This window comes from Mobula hypostoma, chromosome 16, assembly GCF_963921235.1.
Source record: "Mobula hypostoma chromosome 16, sMobHyp1.1, whole genome shotgun sequence".
Taxonomy (NCBI): domain Eukaryota; kingdom Metazoa; phylum Chordata; class Chondrichthyes; order Myliobatiformes; family Myliobatidae; genus Mobula; species Mobula hypostoma.
This window is the reverse complement of record NC_086112.1, coordinates 71,411,503-71,426,594: the sequence shown is the minus strand read 5'-3', so window position 1 is coordinate 71,426,594 and position 15,092 is coordinate 71,411,503. Positions and strand designations below refer to the sequence as shown.

The following is a 15,092-nucleotide window of genomic DNA, read 5'->3' as shown; positions in this document are numbered from 1 at the left end:
GTGCCCACAACCTTTGCAGCCTCTTTCGATTATTCATACCAGCTGGTGATACAACCAGACAGAATGTTCTCGACTGTGCATTCTATAGAAATGCATAACAGTCTTTGGTGACAGACCAAATTGCCTCAACTTCTAATGAGATATAGCTGCTGGCATGCCTTTCTTATGATTGCACCAATATATTGGGCCCAGGATAGACCTTCTAATATGTTGACACCCAGGAACTTTAAGCTCATGATCCTTCCCACTGATGATTCCTTTAATGACTTCCCCTTCCTTAAGTCCACAATCAATTCCTTGGACTTGCTGACATTGAGCGCAAGATTTTTGGATGTGCCAGGACTCAGCCAGTCAATATATCTCATTCCTGTACACCACCTTGTCGCTATCTGTGATTTGGACAATAATAGTGGTGTCATTGGCAAATTTAGAGATGGTGTTTGAGCTGTACCTAGCCACACAGTCATAAGTGTAGAGAGCAGAGCAGTGGGCTAAGTACATATCATTTGAGGTGTGCCTATGTTGATTGTCAACAAGGGGTCGTTCACTGACTGTAACTGTAACATCATAATCACAATAAATAAATAATCTTCTGTACTCTTTCCACAATGTCTACATCCTTCATACAATGAGGCAACCAAAACTACAAACAGTACTCCCAAATACTGTCTGATTATATAGCTACAGTATAACTTCCTTCCTATGAGACTCAACACCCTTTCCCAATGAAGGCAATCGTGCGACCATATCCATTTGTACAGACATTCCCAGTGAACTATCAATCTCAAAGTTCAAAGTAGAATTTATGATCAGAGCACATACAACCCTGAGAATCGGAGAATGTGGACCTCAAGATCCTATTTACCACAATGCTGTTAAGGGGTCCACCATATACCATATAATTTATGCTTTCATTTGACCTCCCAAAGTGAAGCACCTCACACTTGCCCAGATTAAACTCCATCTGCCACTTCTGTGCCCGAAGTTGTAACTGATCTATATCCCATTGTACTTTTTGATCATCCTTTACACTGTCCACAACTCCACCACTCTTGGTGTCATCCACAAACTGACTAATCCACCAATCCACACATTTATCCAAATCTTTGATAATGCATATAGAGGTGCAGTATTGATCCTTGCGGAACACAATAGGTAGTGAACCTCCAGCCAGAACAACAGCGCAACAATTCTGAATCCAAACCAGTAATTCATCATGTACTGAATTGGTTAGTCCATAGAAGGCAGAGGATGGTAGCAATCAGTGACCATTTGTGTGCTGCAGGGATCTGTTCTAAGACCCCTGCTGTATGTGATTTTTATAAATGACTTGGACGAGAAAGGGGAAGATAGGTTTATAAGTTTGCAAATAACACAAAAGTTGGTGGAGTTGTGGAGAGTGGGGAGAGTTGTTTTAGGTTCTAACAAGACACTGACAGGATGCAGAAGTGGGCTGAGAAGTGGCAGATGGAGTTCAACCGAGAAAAGTGAGAAGTGATCCATTTTGGATGGTTGAATTTGAAGGCAGAATACAGGGTTAATGGCACGATGCTTGGCAGTGTGGAGGAACAAAGGGATCTTGGGGTTCACATCTATAGATCCCTCAAAGTTGCTGTGCAAGTTAATAGAGTTGTCTAGAAGTATATGGTGTGTTGGCCTTCATTAGTTGGGGGTTTGAGTTCAAGAGCCTCAAGATAATGTTGCAGCTCTATAAAACACTAGTTAGTTCACACTTGGAATATTGTGTTCATTTCTAGTTGTCTCATTATAAGGCGGCTGTAAAAGCTTTAGATAGGGTACATAGAAGATCTACCAGAATGCTGCCTAGCCAAAAGGTTGTCTTATGAAGTGAGCTTGAGCAAGCTAGGGCTCTTCTCTTTGAAGTGCAGGAATTTGATGGATTTTAAGAGGCGTAGATAAAGTGGATAACCAGAAAATATTGCCAAAGGAGGAAATGAATAATACAAGGAGACATAATGTTAAGGTGATTACAGGTCCTATTTATTACAACTCCTATTTGGTTGCCACGGTAACTCCAGCTGGCTTTTCCACTCCATTGGGCCAAATCGTTCCTTAGCTAGACTGTACGCTATGGCTGTGAGTGACTTGATCTTTCTGTGTACTGGACCTGCTAAGGCAACTTCCAGGATGCCGTCTAGATCATCATCGAACTGCATCAGAGTGACGTTGTCTGACAATCTAGGCCATTTGATCCTCTCTTTCCTTGATGAATGGATTGGGGTAGCCGAAGAGGAACTCACTTGATCTGTTGTTTGATGCTGAGGCGACTCAAGTATGGAGAGATCTTCAGCTCTGTGGGGTGCTTCCTGGCTGGAATTCTCCTTCGTCTCACCGGACACTAAGTCCATGCGCTGCACTTGGGTCACCATTGATCCACATCTAGACTTGCTCTGGTGTATCTTGAGCCCTCTGATGTTTTTGCAGACTTTCCCGCAATGACATCTTACCGAGAATTCCTCTCCGGTCACTGTCGTTTGCTTTAGCTTCTCGTAGTCGCGTTTCCTGTCCTGGCCGTTGCCGGTACGACGATCCTGTTGAGTCTCTCATCCTCCCCCGCTCTCCGGAGACTCTGGGGGTATTGCTCTTCGTGTTCAATCGTAGCTTGAGTGGTGCCCTCTTGCGAGCGCTGCCCACAAGGTTGCTAGCCTTGTGAGCCCGTACCAGTCTTTCCTGGAGGTCAGCTGTCTCTCCAGCATCACCAACCTTTCTCGGTTGCCATCCAGTCTTTCCTGGAAGCCACTGGTATAAACCAGAGATTACCTGTTACATACACCTGTTAAGGTGCATTCTCCAGTTACCTTATAAGGTAACCGTAGCCTTCAGCCAGGAGCAGATGTCACCAGGTGGTTCCTAACCTTCACCAAGTGTTTCGACCCTTAACCACGACACTCTCCAGTTAGTGGGCCGGCAGTGGTGGCCAAATCACTGCCCGTCTGCTCCTGGCTTCCAGCTCCCCTCCTCTCGCCTACTCCAAATCCAACAAGAAGCTTGTTCTGCCTCTTCCCCCATCCTACAAGCTGCTTGCTTTTTGCTCCTTTCGTCCAGGCCCAGATCTGACGACAACCGCCATGCTGATTTGGCTGGGAAACCTCTGCAGCCAATCTCCACAGGGAACAACCATGCCTGCCATCTCTTTTCTTTACACTCCTGCAGTAAGGGCTGGTACTTCAAGCCCTGATTATTTCTATCATGCTCAACATTTTAACCTTCTGTCTTTGAATGTAGGCTGAATCACATTAACATTTTCATACATTTTTGATCCTCTAATCCCCAGACCATTGTGGATATCACTAACAATTCCATCAAAGTGATAACCCTTTCTTTCAGCCTCACTGGACAATCACCTAAAATATCTTACTACTGTGACACTCAACTCCTCTTCCTCTCTCACTTCTACCTCTATCGCACCTGTAACCATCTGTACCTGGGAACATTTAACTGCCAGTCCTGCTCATCTCTCAACCATGTTTCTTTAATAGCAATAATATCACAATCCCGTGTGGCTATTCACATCCTAAGCTCAGCTCCAATTTAGACTATTGGACCTTCTTCACTCTGTCCTGCCTAATGAACTTCAGTGCTTGAACTTCTATATTTGCCTCAGCTTTCCTATTTGTCACACTATTGCTTTAAACACTCCTGAGTAGCTCAAGAATATCTCCCTTCAAGGATATCAATTTCTCTCCAGCTCAGATGTAAACCTTCCTACTTATACAAGGCAGCTACACCCCAGAGGAGATTCCAACGGTTGAAAAATTTGAATCCCTCTCATATGCAAGCTCCTCAGCCATATATTCACCCGTCCTAATCCTGCCCTCAACAGTGCTTGGCACAGGGAGTAGTCAAAGATCGCAGCCTTCAGCTCTTGCTATTTAACCTTCTGCCTAATTCTCTATGTTCTCTCTGCAAGACCTCACTCGTGCCATAAGTAGAAAATGCAGGGTAATATAGGGGTGGAAACATATGCATAATTGACATGGAGTTGATGTTCACTTTAAGAGACTGCTCTGACCTGATGACATAATGATGCTTACAGCACATTTGACCACGAGCTTCTCACTCTCTATCTGGCTGTCCACCATTTTTATTCTCTACTAGAGGGTCGCCATTTCACATGATGCATGCAATGGCTAAAATATCAGACCCTTAATCGGCACAGCAGCAACGTATCACAGTAACATACAACATATCACAGGGAAAAGTAATGCCGTGGCTCATTGCCTCTCACGGCCAGCAGTTGAGATTGACTATAGTAGCATAGCAGCCAACCAAGCTACTGCCCCAGAGATCCAGGCTTACCAAACAGCAGTCACAGGCCTGCGGTGGCTGACACCAAGTTCAGAAAGCTGGGGTTTCTCCCCTGTGCAACGTCTCAACTGGTCGCCCTTGTCCCATAGTGCCCCCAAACCGGAAGCATACTGATTTTAACTCCATACATGGCCTTTTGCATCCGGGTCAGAAGGCCTCATGGAAACTGGGTGCACTAGTTTGTGTGGTATGGCCTTAGAAAGAACATGCTTGATCAGAGTGCAGGCTGTGTTGAGTGCCAGAGGGTGAAAATTAACTGTTATGTTCAGGAACAGCCGGCACCTTTTGAAATCCCAGAGTGACAGTTTGACAATGTCATTGTAGACCTGGTTGATCCTCTTTCCCCCTCCGCAGTTTCATGTACCTAATTATCATGGTGGTTTGTATCACCAGATCGCCAGAGGTTGTCCCTCTAGCAAATGTAACGGCCACAGATGGGCTTGGGCGTTCATCAGCACCTGGGTTGCTCAGTTTGGCACCCCATCTGATATTTCCTCTGACTGTGGTCCCCAATTCACATCAGACTTCTGCGCTGCCATAAGCCCAGAACCTCAGCGTTCGGATACATCACACCACGGCGTATCACCCGCAGTCCAATGGCCTGTGCAAGCAGTTTCACCACTCCTGAAAGGCTGCTCTTGAGGGCTTCCCTGATGGATGAGTGTTGGAATGATTGTCTCCCTTCGGTCCTGTTAGGGCTCAGAACGGTTACAAAGGAAGACCTGCAGTTGTCCATGGCTGAGTTGGTATTCGGGTAGCCATTAAGAGTGCCAGGTGATTTTATTCCTGACGTCATGACTGCCTGGTCAGTCTCTCAGCAGCATTCCGCCCTTTTCAGTAAACACAATCCCTTTGCACCTATTTCTACCTTCATCATGGTGCACAGCACTCTTGGGTTCCCATTGACCTGCACGCTGCCTCATTTGTTTTTGTCCACCATGATGCATCGCCTTAGGCCCCATTATGATGGCCCATTCCACGTTTTGGAATGGACAGAAAATACTTTTATCACAGATAAGAGAGATAAACCTGAATGTATTTTGCTCAGAGACATCTTTGGCACTGGGGAAGCAACATACTAACTTGGAGTCTAGTCTTGCTTGCAACCACAGAATATCCTGTCTGCCCCCCCACCCCAATTTTCAAGTCTTCTAACACTTTAGCCCTCCTTGTGTCCGCCATTCCATATTGTGCTTCACAGATAGTTGCAGTGCCACAAAACTGGCAGCTGCTGATTTTACTTCCACTTACTGCTCATATTATCAGTTGTGTCACCTCCTGCTGCTCTTTGTACCTTTTGCAGTCATTAGAAAATGTAAACACAAGAAAATCTGCAGATGTTGGAAATCTAAAGCAACACACACAAAATGCTGGAGGAACTCAGTAGAAATTGTGACTGTGTTCACTTTTTTTAGCTAGATTTTACAATTATTTTTACAATGACTCTTTCTTATTTCTTATTTGTCCCTATTTTCACTTAAGCAAATCTTTTCTACTGAGTGGTACAAACTGCTCCATGTTAGCATGTTCTTTCCTGAACACCTCTAATTTCCCCACTCTCTGGTTGTATTTCATGATAGAGTCAGAACACAGAAATGTGGCCTTTAGCTACAAATTGAAGGGGAGCTAGGGAACGTCGACTCAGACCATGAGAGGCCTGCATCAGGCATTTTCATGCCTTACAAGGCGCAGATTGGAAGTCTGTGTGGGGCGCCATTCCTCGTACTGACTAGAGCAATGTGTGATTAAGTGCCTTGCTCAAGGCCACAAACACACTGCCACAGCTGAGGCTCGAACTAGCAACCTTGAGATAACTAGACGAACGCCTTAACCACTTGGCCACGTGCCCAACACCAAACTGAAACAGATTGAAGCTGGTCATCAAATACCTAACTGAACATTATTTCCGGGCTTACCACTGAAATAATTTATCGTTATTTGCATACATACCATTCCTTGTTCGGAAGCAGTGCCAATACCAAGTAGGGCAAAGTTTTTAAGCATTTCACATCCAATTGCACCACATCCAACCTGAAAGTAGAAGATTTAATTTATACACACTGTAGATTTATAAGAGAGAAAAAAAAATTTAACTAGCTGCAGGCTCATGTAAAACTCAATATACAAGAACAAGATTAGGGCTGCATGACTCTCTATAGATACCACTTGCTTCCACTGCAACTACCATATGTTTAGAGCAGGGGTCCCCAACCTTTTCTGCACTGCGGACCGGTTTCATATTGACAATATTCTTGCAGACCGGCCGACCCGGGGTGTGGGGGGGGGGGTAGGGTTGCCAACGGACAAGAGTAGCAGTCAAATACGTTGCGTTTACCCTGAGAAAGACTACAATGACCATGAAGCCTTACGCGGGCACCAGTGCGCATACGTGACTGTAGTCGGGGGTGTGTTAATCACGACCGGAATATAGGTGATAAGTGGCTAATACACTCAACTTTGTTTCTAAAACGGTTTATCTGATGAATTTAATATTAAACACACACCGCATATTTTCCTCGCATGAATATAGTGATAAGTCAGTTATCAGGGGAGGACGGGGAGCTTGAAGTAAGTGTTGAACGAACTTCCAGTAGAAGTGGTAGAGGCAGGTTCGATTTTATCATTTAAAGAAATATTGGATAGGTATATGGACAGGAACGGAATGGAGGGTTGTGGGCTGAGTGCAGGTCGGTGGGACTAGCTGAGAGTAGCGTTCGGCACGGACTAGAAGGGTAAAGATGGCCTGTTTCCGTACTGTAATTGTTATATGGTTATGTAAGTCACTTACAAGTCAATAGCATCATAGCATTTCAAGTAACGTTTGGATATTAAACACACAGCACATATTTTCCCCGTATGAACATATAAAATCATTGCAGCACATCAATATCAGTGGGAGCCCTGGGCTTGTTTCCCTGCAACGAGACGGTGCCATCGAAGGGTGATGGGAGACAGCGATACTCGAGCGGAGTTCCTTAAGTCCAGCTATTCCGCAATTTGGTTTTCTTTGCATTCATTGCAGAGATACGTTGGAAATGGAAGCAATGTTTTCAGTGCTTTCGTGGCTATCTCAGGATATTTAGCCTTGACTTTGATCCAGAATGCTGGCAGAAATGTTATGTCAAACATACTTTTCAGCCCGCCGTCATTTGCAAACTCAAGGAGTTGACCTCCTTCCCGCGCTGACATGGATGACGCGCGGGTAACGACCTCGCGTGCGTTCAAGCTCAACAGGGCGTGACAGGGAATGAGGAAAGGTGCAGCTGACTCATATCGCCAAATCATATCGTTTCCTTGCAGCCTGGTAGTACATGCTTTGCGGCCCGGTACCGGTCCGCAGCACGGTGGTTGGGGACCACTGGTTTAGAGGGTACAGTGTCATTATACACAAGTCATTATTAATTCAACATTGTTACAGTCTCGGTATTTTGAGCTTTTTCAATGGAGTCCATTTGGTTTGTTATCACATTTTGACATCTTCCTACACATGTAAGTAGCTAATTAGAGTCAATTAACATTTATAAGCCACATTCCTAAGCAGCTAATATTTTATGGAATTGTTTCAGTATATATCAAAAGATAATTTGGTGGGAATAAGTTCTAATGATGGTCTCATATCAGTTAAGAATGAGGATCAGGTAGCTTATGAAGCCAGTGAATGCACATGGTACAGAGCCAAACAGTATTCTGAAAAAAATGTTTACTCCAGGATATTGTGCATGAAAGTGGATATATTTCATACTGAAATAAATAGCTATTTCATTCTAAGTGGCAGAAAGATGACATAGACTTAGTGAGACATCATGTGGAAAATTATTCGTCTTCTTGTAAAGTTTAATGATGGTTGGCAAATCAATATAAGGCACATTAGCACCACCTACTGAAGTGGAGTGTGGAGCAAAAGCTTATTACAAACACCTGTTAGGGTGTATTCTCCAGTTACCTTATAAGGTAACCGTAGCCTTCAGCCAGGAGCAGATGTCATCAGGTGGTTCCCAACCTTCACTGAGTGTTTCGACCATTAACCACGACACTCTCTAGTTGGTAGGCCGGCGGTGGTGCCCAAATCACTGCCCATCTGCTCCTGGCTTCCAGCTCCCCTCCTCTCGCCTACTCCAAATCCAACAAGAAGCTCGTTCTGCCCCTTCCCCCATCCTACGAGCTGCTTGTTTTTTGCTCCTTTCGTCCAGGCCCAAATCTGACAACAACCACCATGCTGATTTGGCTGGGAAACCTCTGCAGCTGATCTCCACAGGGAACAACCATGCCTGCCATCCCTTGTCTTTACACTCCTGCAGTAAGGGCTGGCACTTCAAGGCCTTTCTCTCGTGGGCCTCTTCCCACTCCTCCTCCCATGACACAGTCAACTCAACTAGAATTATTTTCTTGTCTTCGGTTGACCACAGTACAACGTCCGGGCATAGGGTTGTGTGCACCACATCCGGGAACTGCAACCTCCTTCCCACATCGACGCTCATCTCCCAGGACCTGGCCGTTAGCAGCAGATTGGGCTTTGGTTGGTTGGTTACGAAAGGCCTGGCTCCCTCTTTGATGAAGGTGATGGCCTTCCTCGAATCTGTGCCAGCCGTCCTCTTCTTGCATCTCTCCCGCTCTAGTGTGTCAGCAAGAGCCAGAAGCACTTTATCATGGCGCCACCTATACCGTCCTTGAGTTAGAGCTGTTTTACATCCGGACAGTATATGAGCCAGTGTCCCCTTTTGACCACAGAGCCTACAGTTCGGATCCTCTCTCATCCCCCATGTGTACAGATGTAATGGTGAAGGAAGGGTGTCATATACGGATCGCAAGAGGAAGGAAATATGGAAGGGCTCCAGTCTTCATAACTCTGCCCATGAGATCTTGCACGTAGGCAGATCCCATTTTGTCCAGGCACCCTGGGACCCTTGTTCCACAGCCTTTGAAATCCGGTTCTCTTCCTCACGGATCCGTACTTCTGCCTGTATCATGTCTCCCCTGTTCCTTATGCTTGTGTTTCCCCATTTCTGGAAGTGAACTGAGCCGAGGCCTTGCCGCCCGACGCAGGGGTTGCAGATGATATCTCGCAGCTTCAGAGAACACACTGCCTCCTCCACAGCTGCGTTGGCTGCCCACCTGAGCTCAGATCTGGTTGTAACACCTGCTTGCTTTACCAAGATGTCACTGGAATCTCTTACCTATCAAATTGTGCCCCCCACTCCAAAAAAAACCTCACATACTAACAAAAAGTCTAATGCTTTTCAGAAAGTCAAATATGCACTGATATTACTATGACAGTGATATCCTAATAAACTGTGTCTATCCCAAAGATCTCAATTTAGTAACTCGGTGTTTCCTTTGCACCTCGTATGAACTACATTCAGACAATATACACTGCAACGTTTCTTGACAAGTGCACTCCGTACTCATGCATATTAATTCTGAACAAGGAATTATTCAACCTAGTATGTCAAAACATGAAAGTATAACCTCTTCCTTCCTTTTATACCCACCTCCCAGCTAAGTTTCCATCATCCTCCAAGTTTTATATGAATGCCTTCCTTTCTTTATCCCAACAGTGATAAAATTGAATTTTCAATTATGACTTTCACCTCTGCTTTATGCAATTTACATCTTTGATTTTAAGTGATTGACTGGCTAGAATGTCTGCCACCTCATTTCCTGTAACCTCAACATGGGTAGGGACTCCTAAGAGATGGATTTGCAAGCCTACTCACTGCAGCCTCAACAGATGCAGTCCAATCTCAAGAATAATGTCTAGCCTACAATTTGACATACCTGTTTTAATAGCTATCAAAACCGAGAATGAATCAGAGCATAGAAGTAATAACCATACTTCTTCGACCCATTCCAAGGCATCTCAGACATGAATACTACTACTTTGTCTGATAATCTTTTCTTAATAGTTACCTGAGGCTTTGGCACAGAAACAGAAAAAACTGAATGACCTGTTGCTGGATCTTTTGAACCATCTGTATAAATATGTAAGAAGACCTTATATCTGCTTTGCATATATTGCTGAACTATCTGTGCTACTGATATACAATAAATCTTCATCTTGATCTTTTCCTGAAGGTTTAAATCAAAAAACATAGAAAGGGGCATACTGGGACCATATTCCACAGTAAACAACCCAAAATTTTGTACCCATTCATTTCCCATCTACTCAAAACTGTGAAGACCTTCTGAATGCTGTTGCCAGTTTTTCAATTCTTCAATAAGTAACTTTATGTCCTCATACGTTAACCCAATGAACTACTGCTAACTGTAACTTACACTGATGTAAAGATATTTTACCCATATCTACCAGTCATGCCGAAATTAGGGATGATTTAATATCACCACAGCATTATCTCAATGCTTGAGATTGAACTTTATCTAGGGGCTTTAAGATTCCTTGTGAGGCTGACTCATAAGCAACACATCCATAATCAAAAACAGATCTGATTAAAGCAGGGGTTCCCAACCATGTTTTATGCCATGGACCAATAGCATGAAACAAGGGGTCCGTGTACCCCAGGTTTGTAACCCCTGGATTAAAGCAATATACACTTGTTTAAGTGACATCCTACTCACACCTCAATCGCAATCAACGAGGCAGCTGAGCACGTTAAAAGTTTTTTTATATTTCTCAGGAATTTTATTCACACACACCTTCCTTCTTAGCCTTGTGTCCATCCACATACCTAATCACTTTTCAATCTACTCCTGTTTAAGAGATTTGTCATATAATTGTGGGTATAATGTTCCTGTTAGAAAAACAAATAATTTAAGAATATTGCAGCAAAAAAATGTAAAACCCTGGTGTTTCCATTCCTCTACTTCATTAATAGCTGCATGCATTTTCCTATCTATACAATTTACATTTCTGCCTCTTTTCCAAAATGCACCATCATCAGTGTATAATCATTTCATAAAATATCATTAATCATAATATTAAAAAGGAGTGGGCAACAGACCCTCCCATGCAGTCCTATTCTCTATCTCATACTCCTTAGTGAATGTTGTTCCCACACCATAACTTATACTTTCCTGTCACAAAAAAATCTAGAATCTAATTGAACATTTTACTACAGGTTTATCAGAAACCCTTGTGTCCATAACTTATAAGCTTTCTCTACATCAAAGAAAACTGCTACCACTGAACAGACAGGGACAGATTAGGAATAGTCAGCATGGCTTTGTGGAAGGCAGGTCGTGGCTTATGAGCCTGAGTGAATTTTTTGAAGATGTGACTAAACACATTGATGAAGGAAGAGCAGAAGATGTAGTGTATATGGATTTCAGCAAGGCATTTGACAAGGTACCCCATGCAAGGCTTATTGAAAAAGTAAGGAGGCATGGGATCCAAGGGGACATTGCTTTTTGGATCCAGAACTGGCTTGCCCACAGAAGGCAAAGAGTGGTTGTAGATGGGTCATATTCTGCATGGAGGATCCTCAGGGATCTTCACTGGGACCCCTACTCTTCGTGATTTTTATAAATGACCTGGATGAAGAAGTGGAGGGGTGGGTTAGTAAATTTGATGATAACACGGAGGTTGGAGGTGTTGTGGATAGTGTGAAGGGCTGTCAGAGGTTACAACGGGACATTGACTGGATGCAAAAATGGGCTGAGAAGTGGCAGATGGAGTTCAAGTGTGAGGTGGTTCATTTTGGTAGGTCAAATATGATGACAGAATATGGTAAGACTCTAGGCAGTGTGGAGGATCAGAGGGATCTTGGGGTCCGAGTCCATAGGACATTCAAGGCTGCTGCGCAGGTTGACTCTGTGGTTAAGAAATCATACGGTGCATTGTCCTTCATCAATTGTGGGATTGAGCTTAAGAGCTGAGAGGTAATGTTGCGGCTATATAGGACCCTGGTCAGACCCCACTTGGAGTACTGTGCTCAGTTCTGGTCGCCTCACTATAGGAAGGATGTGGAAACCATAGAAAAAGTGCAGAAGAGATTTACAAGGATGTTGCCTGGATTGGGGAGCATGCCTTATGAGAATATGTTGAGTGAACTCAGCCTTTTTTCCTTGGAGCGAGGGAGGAGGAGAGGTCTTTTAAGAGACTCCTGGATAGGTACATGGAGCTTAGGAAAACAGAGGGCTATGGGTAACCCTAGGTAACTTCTCAGGTAAGGACATGTTCGGCACAGCTTTGTGGGCCGAAGGGCCCGTATTGTGCTGTAGGTTTTCTATGTTTCTGTGTTTCTATGTTTTTAAGACATTGACCAGTGTGGACTGAACATGATGTTTATTCTGGATAAAAAACATCAGCAAATTTGAGGATGACACCAAGATTTCTGGGAATAATACAAAAGGTGCAGGATCAGTTCATTCCAAAGAGGAAGAAAGATTCTAAGAGGAGTAAGGGGCGACTGTGGCTGAAAGGGAAGTCAAGGACAGTATAAAAATAAAAGAGAAGAAGTATAACATAGCAAAGATGAGCGGGAAGCCAGAGGATTGGGAAACGTTTAAAGAGCAACAGAAGATAACTAAAAAGGCAATACAGGGAGAAAAGATGAGGTACGAAGGTAAGCTAGCCAAGAATATAAAGGAGGATAGTAAAAGCTTCTTTAGGTATGTGAAGAGGAAAAAATTAGTTAAGACTAAAGTTGGGCCCTTGAAGACAGAAACGGGTGAATTTATTATGGGGAGTAAAGAAATGGCAGGCGAGTTGAACAGGTACTTTAGATCTGTCTTCACTAGGGAAGACACAAACAATCTCCCAGATGTAATAATGGCCAGAGGACCTAGGGAAATGGAGGAACTGAAGGAAATTCACATTAGGCAGAAAATGGTGTTGGACAGACTGATGGGACTGAGGCTGATAACTCCCCAGGGCTTGATGATCTGCATCCCAGGGTACATAAGGAGGTGGCTCTAGAAATCGTGGACGCATTGGTAATCATTTTCCAATGTTCTATAGATTCAGGATCACTTCCTGTGGATTGGAGGGTAGCTAACGTTATCCCACTTTTTAAGAAAGGAGGGAGAGAGAAAACAGGGAATTATAGACCAGTTAGCCTGACACCAGTGATGGGGAAGATGCTGGAGTCAATTATAAAAGATGAAATAGCGGCACATTTGGATAGCAGTAACAGGATCGATCCGAGTCAGCATGGATTTACGAAGGGGAAATCATGCCTGACTAATCTTCTGGAATTTTTTAAGGATGTAACTATGAAAATGGACAAGGGAGAGCCAGTGGATGTAATGTACCTGGACTTACAGAAAGTCTTTTATAAGGTCCCACATGGGAGATTAGTGGGAAAAATTGGAGCACATGGTATTGGGGGTAGGGTACTGACATGGATAGAAAATTGGTTGGCAGACAGGAAATAAAGAGTAGGGATTAATGGGTCCCTTTCAGAATGGCAGGCAGTGACTAGTGGGGTACCGCAAGGCTCGGTGCTGGGACTGCAGTTATTTACAATATACATTAATGATTTAGATTAGAAGTAACGTTAGCAAATTTGCAGATGACACAAAGCTGGGTGGCAGTGTGAAATGTGAGGAGGATGTTAGGAGAATGCAGAGTGACTTGGACAGGTTGGGTGAGTGGGCAGATGCAGTTTAATGTGGATAAATGTGAGGTGTCCTTGTTCACCAGTCACTGAAAGTAAGCATGCAGGTACAGCAGGCAGTGAAGAAAGCTAATGGCATGTTGGCCTTCATAACAAGGGGAGTTGAGTATAGGAGCAAAGAGGTCCTTCTGCAGTTGTACAGGGCCCTGGTGAGACCACACCTGGAGTATTGTTTTTAAACGCAAACAACAGGAATTCTGCAGATGCTGGAAATTCAAGCAACACACATCAAAGTTGCTGGTGAACGCAGCAGGCCAGGCAGCATCTATAGGAAGAGGGGCAGTCGACGTTTCAGGCCGAGACCCTTCGTCAGGACTAGTCCTGACGAAGGGTCTCGGCCTGAAACGTCGACTGCGCCTCTTCCTATAGATGCTACCTGGCCTGCTGCGTTCACCAGCAACTTTGATGTGTGTTGCCTGGAGTATTGTGTGCAGTTTTGGTCTCTAAATTTGAGAAAGGACATTCTTGCCATTGAGGGAGTGCAGCGTAGGTTAACAAGGTTAATTCCCGGGATGGCGGGACATGTGTTGACAGATTGGAGCGACTGGGCTTGTATACACCGGAATTTAGAAGGATGAGAGGGGATCTGATTGAAACATATAAGATTATTAAGGGATTGGACACGCTAGAGGCAGGAAACATGTTCCTGATGTTGGGGGAGACCAGAACCAGAGGTCACAGATTAAGAATGAGGGGTAGGCCATTTAGAACGGAGTTGAGTAAAAACTTTTCACCCAGAGAGTTGTGATCTGTGGAATGTTCTGCCTCAGAAGGCAGTGGAGGCCAATTCTCTGGATGCTTTCAAGAAAGAATTAGATAGAGCTCTTAAAGATAGTGGAGTCAAGGGATATGGGGAGAAGGCAGGAACAGGGTACTGATTGTGGATGATCAGCCACAATCACAGTGAATATCCGTGCTGGCTCGAAGGGCCCAATGGCCTACTCCTCTATTGGGGGTGTAGTGGACAGTGAGGAAGGCCATAATGGCTTGCAAAAGAATCTGGACCAGTTGGAAAAACGGGCTTGAAAAATAGCAGATAGATTTTAATGCAGACAAGTGTAAGGTATTTCACTTCAGTTGGACCAAGCAGGGTAGGTCTTTCACAGTGAACAGTCTGGCACTGAGGAGTGTGGCAGAACAAAGTGATCTGGGAATACAGGTCCACAATTGGTTGAAAGTGATATCACAGGT

The 15,092-nt window shown here is 44.2% G+C and overlaps 1 protein-coding gene across 3 annotated transcripts in view; it reads right to left on the bottom strand.

Moving 5' to 3' along the window:
- The window catches only part of uba6 (ubiquitin like modifier activating enzyme 6), a 455,635-nt gene that overhangs the window by 181,005 nt on the left and 259,538 nt on the right, over positions 1-15,092 (bottom strand). For all 3 annotated transcript variants that reach the window (XM_063069103.1, XM_063069102.1, XM_063069104.1), the window contains one exon: positions 6,280-6,360. In XM_063069103.1, the coding sequence (XP_062925173.1) occupies positions 6,280-6,360 (81 nt within the window). The remainder of the gene's footprint in view (positions 1-6,279; positions 6,361-15,092) is intronic.